General features: G+C 34.3%; 1 protein-coding gene across 1 annotated transcript; it reads left to right on the top strand.

Moving 5' to 3' along the window:
* Positions 1–11: 11 nt before the first annotated feature.
* On the top strand, positions 12–6,991 carry LOC116146674 (general transcription factor IIE subunit 1). The gene is made up of 10 exons (XM_031432090.1): positions 12–153; positions 252–374; positions 722–842; positions 2,160–2,288; positions 2,455–2,564; positions 2,688–2,871; positions 4,090–4,290; positions 5,721–5,948; positions 6,074–6,287; positions 6,600–6,991. The coding sequence occupies exons 1-10, from the start codon at positions 131–133 to the stop codon at positions 6,689–6,691; spliced, it is 1,425 nt and encodes a 474-aa protein (XP_031287950.1). The 5' UTR covers positions 12–130; the 3' UTR covers positions 6,692–6,991.
* The last annotated feature ends 796 nt before the right edge of the window (positions 6,992–7,787 follow it).

Raw genomic sequence — 7,787 nt, 5'->3', positions numbered from 1 at the left:
AACCAAGGAGATGTCCAGGTCTTTTCTCAAAACGAAATCTTACGACCGATCCCAAATCAAAACTTAAAAAGAGAATTTACCGTAAACCCTTAAAATCTCTGGACATTCGATTAAATTTCAGTCAACAACAATGAGCGTCGAACCTTTTAACAAGTAACACTTTCTACAATTATATCAAATTCAAACTTTAAGTTCAAATCAATCAATTATGTTAACAGAAATTGACGCAATTCAATTCGGTGTGTTCACAGATTGGTGAAGCTCGCGGCCCGGGCATTTTATGATGATATAACGACAAAAGGCGATAATCAACCCAAAACTGGTCGGAGTGATAACAGAGGGATTGCCGTTGTGGTGCTCGATGCGCTAACGAGGTATTTGTAGGATTTAGAATCAATTATGGAATTATTAAAATGTGTTCTTGGTTTTTGAAGTAGAAAAGTGGAGTTAGAAAATCAACACTCTTGATTGTGTATTAAAAAGTTGGTTATTATGTGTCTTAATTGAGACTATGCAATGAAATGGGGGGTTATTATGGAGTAGAGTTTTAAGTTAGTGATCTTGGCTGTGTAAGTAATTTTAGAGTTTCATTTTAGAAGTGATAAGAGGTTTACTCATTTTGAAAGAAAATATTGTGTGTTTTTGAGGGGCACTTCTGTGGTTAACAAGATTCTACCTATATTTATTGTTGACCTATATATATTATTTTTTTTTTTTCTAGACGGCAATGGGTAAGAGAAGAAGATTTGGCGAAAGATTTGAAACTGCACTCCAAGCAACTTCGCCGAACATTGCGATTTTTTGAGGAAGAAAAACTAGTCACCCGTGATCATAGGAAAGAGGTCAGTGTTCACTATATTGCATGCATTTTATTGAGGTCCTTCTTAGATCCTACTAGTTTGTTATACTTCTCTTTATATTCTACCCTCAGCTGATTCCGAATTATAGTTTTATTATGTTTTCTTCTTGCCTTGTGTAATTTTATGGCAGCTTCTTACTAAATGCATGTAGGACTATCCAGAATTATATCAAACGTATTATGTATTTATATTTTTTAGTGTTGTTATCTTTTGTATTAAATTTAGTGCTCGACCTAGCTCTTATAATTCTTTATGTTAAAAGAATCTCGATTTAAATTTACTTAAGAGGTGTAATTGGAGACATTAAACTTTGCATAGTGCATAGTTTGAATCCTAACAACACACAATGTTTTTGGCTGATCTATAAATGCATTCTCTTCTGGCTTCTGTTTCTATGATAGAACGGTTTTGATTTGGATTTTTGTTTCAATACTCTAAGAAGTTCTTTGTTGTAGATGTCTAAAAAGCACGGAAAACAGAAGGAAAAAAAAAAAATTGTTAAACAGAAGTAAAGAATACATTTTTTTGATAAGCAATTCATTTTTCTTTTTAAAGTCATGTGGCATCCCCTCTCAAATTTTAAATTGTGTTTTCTTGAGGAGATTCATGCTATCATATATAGTTTTATAGTCATGATCCAGTCGCTCACTGTTGCAAAAAGCAAAAGACATTGAGCTAATATACTTTTCTGATCACTTGATTGCAAAAAGTAAAAAGTTTTTAGGAACTGTTGGTAGATATTTGTTTTTTTTCAAAATTTTAAAAGTGAAAGAGTTTAACTAGATGTGCCTAGGTTATTACCTGTCAACGTTTGTTTTAGGTTGTCTTCTTTATTTGATCCTAAAAATTTATGATGGCAAGGGAGACTCTTTCTTTAATATGGGTTCGTTTTACAGACAACTTATTAAAGGCTTGTCCTGGTACTCACCTCTCTTTTTTTTAAGTGACTTTATGTTAAGTGTTATCTGTTTGAGTTTGGCTCATTTAAAGTATGAGCAAACTGAAGGAAGGTTGTTAGATGGCCAGTGGTAAACTGAACTCAAGTGGCTTGGATCACTTTACACCCCTACTTATTAGAGGCTAGTGATCAGTTATGCATCAATGTTTTTGTTGTTGCTTCATTGCTTAGTTTATGTTGTTCATGTGTGTTGGCTGCTATAGGACTCAAATTTTTGTCCTTGATTTAACATGTGGAAAATTGCCCAACATTGACTGTCAGTTTTTGATTAATCAACATGTTCCCCAACCATGTAGGATTCGTTATTTGTTTTCTTCTTATTTTAATTGATTTTGTTGCAGACAGCTAAGGGTGCAAAGATATATAGTGCTGCCGTTGCAGCCACAGCTGATGGTCAACCATTTGGAAAAGAGGGAGAAGAAAAGATTAAGCTGCACACTCACTCATACTGTTGTCTAGATTATGCACAGGTTACTCTTACTTTGATCACCAAAGTTGATAAACAAATGTCAAATAATTTGTTAGGACAGAAAAGGCAAAAGAAACCTTCTGCTTTCCTCTTTAATCTTTCATCTTATCATATACCAACTAAATCCTAGCTTGTAAATTACTACCTAAAGCAGAGATCCCTTGCAGATCTATGATGTTATCAGGTACAGAATCCACCGAATGAAGAAAAAATTGAAGGATGAATTGGATAACAGGAACACAATTCAGGAATATATATGCCCTAAATGTGATAAAAGGTCTTTGCTATCCCTCACTTTTAATTTTTTATTTTTTATTGTTGATGTTACTTTACGCAGATACACATGTGGAATGAATTTTATATTCTTGAAAACTTGAGTATTTTCTGATGGCATATCCAGATATAATGCTTTGGATGCTTTGCGATTGGTTTCTGAGGAAGATGGTAATTTTCGCTGTGAAAGTTGCAATGGAGAACTCCGGGCAGAGAGTGACAAGTTTGCAGCTCAAGAAGGAGGAGATGGAGATGACAATGCAAGGAAGCGGCGGCGTGAAAAATTGAAGAGCATGCTTCAAAATATGGAGGTTTCTTACTGATTATGGCTTTCTTTGTTTACAACGTTGGTACTTTTCCTCTGTCTTCCATGCATTATCCGAATTTCTATGGAACAATTATTAAAATAGATCTGTTAACTTTTCCCCATTATTTAATACATTTGTTTACATGTTTGCAGCAAATAGATCTGCTTTACATAGAATATAGGTGTACTTCTGCACTAATAGCACGGTGAGGTTTGAATAAAGACAGAGAATATCTCTTTGTTTTATGGTTAATTATCGTTTAGTTGGCTTGGTGACAAAGTTTGTGTAATACTGGGTTGAAATAGAAAGATCTTGGTCATTGCTTAGCAATTAGCAGTGAACTTTTCTGGGTCTTGTGCTCAGTTGCTTGTAGCCTTTTTTTTTTTTCTTTGTAGTCCTACTTGCTTATAACATCAGACAGTTTGGACTATAACTTTTGGTGGCCTAGGCCTTAATCAAATTGAACTTATTGAGTGTCTATCTAGACAGCTTTATCTAGATGAAAGGATGATTGTAGATTTTGTTGCTTGACAAGTCCTGAATTTTTTTGTAGTAAATCTTTTATAAACAGTTTTATTGGTAATCCAAATACTCCTTTATTTGAGCCCTCTGAAGTGATTTTGAAAGCCAAAGTTTCTAGCAAAGTTAAGGTGTTAGTGTGAACTTTTGTGCTTAGAAACATCAATATAAATCATTTGATTCAAAAGAGAAGAACTTATATCTCATTAGCTTTGAGTTTGTGCACCTTGTGAAAACAGACTATGAGATTGTTGACCACTTATATTTGCACTGCCCTTACGTTGGAATTTCTAAGAATTGGGTCTTGTTCTTTGGTTTGTTAGAAAGACGTGCCACTTTTGGAGGCAGAAGAAAAAAAGTTGTGTTTCGAAATTTTGCTATAATAGCAATTGTTTAGGTTCTATGGCTAGCAAGAAATAGGAGATTTTTTGGCAAAAGTGGGGAAGAGATCTTGTTATTTGGATAAAGTAAAATTTTGGGCTTCTTTTTGTGCATTCTATGCTTTTGAGTTCCTGTAAGTTTCTTCTCTATTCACTGTTGGGAAGCTTCGTTTCCCTAGCTAAGGAAGATTTTGTGTAAATTTTGAGCAGGGTTTTTTTGATATTTTGGAATAGGATATGTGTTTTCATGTTGTATGTTTTTTGAGCCCTTAGGGCTTCTTAACTCTTGTCTTTGTTTTTTAATTTGGTTTAATGACTGCAGACTCAGCTTAAGCCATTGATGAGTCAGCTCGACAGAGTGAAAGATTTGGCTGTGCCTGAATTTGGAACTCTCCAAGCATGGGAAGCTCGAGCAAGTGCTGCTGGGCGTGCAGTTAATGGTGATTCTAGTTCCAATGATCCATCAAAATCTTCTCAGGTTGGGTATGGTGGAACACCAATGCCATTTCTTGGGGACACAAAGGTGACTTTCTACTTTGACCTTTTCCCCTTTGAGTGTGAATTTTTAGGTTGGAGTTTGAGTTCTATAATATTTTCTTTTTGCTTTTGTTATAACATGTGCCCATGCTAGACTATAATGTTATTTACGGTGGTGATTGATTCTGTTGCTCATAAAAGATGGGTTGCCTAAGATGTGTCATAGTATATATCAAAACGAGTTAAGTTTATATCTAGCATGGATCCCCAAATTATGGTGGGTTCTTAACTTACTAGTTTAAGCTTTTGATTTTGATTTGTCTACTATATTCAGTTTTTTTTTTCTTTTTTTCTTTTTTACCATGTTTTGTTTAGTCTATGAATCAATGATCACAGGGCCTATGTGTCTGAGTATTCTGTTTTGTTTGCATGTGAGAGACAATGTTAGCATATCCCATGAGTTAAATATCTATTATGGTTTCTTATACAGTTGTATTGTGACTGGGTCCTAAACCAAGCAATTTTTGGTTTGAGATTGTCTAACAAGGCTGGTTTTTTTAGCAATGCTATCATGAGTTGCTTGTCACTAATTAATTTTTTTCTTCATTTTGTTACCTAATTAAGAATCCATGTAATCTGTATTAAGCTTTGTTGTATTTTTAACCAACCTAATATACAAGAACAGATAGTCTAATAAACCTTTAATAATTTGAAAAATAACAACCTAGCACGCTGATTGCAGTTTTTGTGTTTTAAGATTAGCCTTTTTTCTAACTTAACTAAACATATTCCAAGATTAGTGAATAGAATTTTGTAGTATTAGTGACCGAGCTTGTTACAGCTCTAAGTATGAGCGTTGTCTGGTAGATTTAATTATTTTCCCCATGTAATTGGTCTTATATATATTAACTTTTTAGTTAAACCCCCTTAACATAAAATTACACCTATTAATTCATTTTCGTCAAATGGTTAAAATCAAAAGTCAAAAAATCACGTTTAATGTTGACAATCCATCGACACTCTATGCCATCGAATAAATAAATTGATGTATCATTGTTTTAAAGGTGCATGTAGATTGCGTAATCCATGATTTGTACCTGTAAAATAATGTCATATCACTTGGGATGCAAACAGGTGGATTGCAATGTATATATAAAGTAAAAGTTAATAGCTATGAACCCCTGAAGTAATCCACCCCTGCTGTTACTGAGATTATACATGTTTGCTTAGACATGTCTCGAAATTACTAATTGCAGGGGTTCAGGTCTATTAGGTATACCTCAGGGGGTTTAGGTGTATCTCACCAGGTTTACAGCTATTAACCCAAAAGTAATGATTTAATTTTATCTAATTAACTTCATTTCCAGTGGAGGAACACTATCTTATCTTGTTGAGTCTGCAACTCTGTAATGTCTCATGTCCTACAATTATATTGGATTGGATTTTTTGTGAGCAATTTGTGATTGAATTTTGCAGGTTGAAGTTGCCTTTGCTGGTGCTGAGGGCAAGGAAGTGGATGTCAAATCTGATGCTGCAACATCTCTGAAAGTGTTGCCACCTTGGATGATCAAACAAGGAATGAACCTTACAAAGGAACAACGCGGAGAGGTTGAGCAGGAATCAAAGATGGATGGAAGTTCAGCTACTGGAGGATTGTCAGATGACAAGAAGTCCACTGTTGAAGATGATAAAAAGAGTTTACAGGCTCGTGCAATGAGATGAACTATTACATTTCTTTGTTTTGATATGTGTTGCATGTGAAATTGCCCCTCGCTCTCTCCATTTGCTCAAAAGTTTGACATAGTTTCTGTTTCCCAATTATGTTTCAGGATGAGTATGTTAAAGCTTATTATGCTGCTTTATTTAAGAAACAACAAGAGCTACAAGAAGCTGCAAAGACGCAACAGGAAACTTCAAAAACACCACCCATCTCTGATGATGGGCTTTCTGGAAATTATGCTAATCGTCAAGTGGGCATGAAGGCTAAACGTGAAGAGGATGAGGGAGATGATGATGTTGATTGGGAAGAGGCTCCAGTTTCAGGTAATTGTAGTAAATATCAAATAAATTTTAGAATGATAAAGAATTACTCAAACAAAAGAATATTTGTTATCACGAGGCTTTATTATTTGAGTTCATTAAATGACTGGTGAAATTTTTATGGGCTTATCTGTTGACATTCATTTGGTCTACTCACCAAAAAAAAAAAAGTGTCACGCATTTTTTTATCATAATTTCACACAACAAACAACAAAGTATGTGATTTTGCATAGAATTTTGGTGTTCTGAACGTTACCATATGCCACTACTTCAGTAATTATTATTCATCAACTATGTTCCTTTGCTTTACCACAGGCAATACAAATGAATTTAAGGTCAATGACTTGAATGTGGAAGCCGAGGCTTCTGGAGAGGAGGAAGATGATATTGATTGGGAGGAAGGTTGAAGGAAGAAGAAAATACTTTCTTGGTAAATTGAATTTCTGCTTCATTAGTCTGTAATATATAATATCTTTGAGCCAAGGTGGGCGCTTTTCGCACAAAGTTTTCTTCAAGTCACCATTGCTAGTCATCTGTACCATTTGAAGAACTAACTCAAACTTTTTAGATGTGGGAAAGCAACAATTGGATGGGTACACTGGACACATTTTGTAAAGGACTTTTTTTTTTTTTTTCCAATGTATTTGCTGACAAGATACTCTAAAACTTCAATAAATGGTATAATTACCACTAACTTGGGCATTTTTTTATTACTTTGATTGCTTGAATTTTGGCATTGGGACATGATATCTGAAACACAATTTTCTTAATTTAAGTTTTAAACGTGTTTGATGATTTTTAACACAAATAATCTCTTGGGTGTGCTTTTTGGATTTTGGTTGGCAACTTTTGGGTGCTCTCTTTAATAAAGTAAATACAAGTTTGAATGGTAGGAAAAGGTCATTGTTGTTTAACAGTAGAAAAGAAGAAGAAAGCCTCTTTATGTTTCAACTTGTGGGCGGTTTTCTGGGCGTGGCTTCGGTCATTCTCCTTCTCAATAGGAGCCTAGATAGTTACGTTTTTGTTTGTTATTACTTTTGCCTTTAATATCCCTCCCTCTATGATATAAACTATTTCTCAATAGAAATATGGAGTTATTTTACAGTACAAGAAGTTATACAATCATTGAATTCTTTTATTCTTATTTAAACATTGATCAACCCATTGATTAGAGTTATTTTTTGTGCAATAAATCACTTGGTGTCTCAAAATCACTAAAAATAAAGCAAGAAGTAGAAACAAAGGTGGCCTTTGTAGCCTACCCTAAATGAGGCACAACCCAGAATTATGGTAATTGATAAAAGTGCTTCCACTTCCACTCACATTCACAATCAGAAATCAAAACCCACAAACAAAAACTTATGAATATTTTGGGTGGGTGGGTGTGTTTGTGGTTTAAATGAAGATCAAAAGTGGGACTCAGAAGTTGACTTTTAAATTTCAAGCTGGTTAATCATAATTTTCCTTCTTGTGATGGCCAATCCAACTACTCTTTTTGACAAA

The sequence above is a fragment of the Pistacia vera genome, unplaced genomic scaffold (assembly GCF_008641045.1).
Source record: "Pistacia vera cultivar Batoury unplaced genomic scaffold, PisVer_v2 Contig481, whole genome shotgun sequence".
Classification (NCBI taxonomy): domain Eukaryota; kingdom Viridiplantae; phylum Streptophyta; class Magnoliopsida; order Sapindales; family Anacardiaceae; genus Pistacia; species Pistacia vera.
The sequence above is the reverse complement of the archived record's forward strand: the minus strand, read 5'-3'. Positions and strand labels throughout refer to the sequence as shown.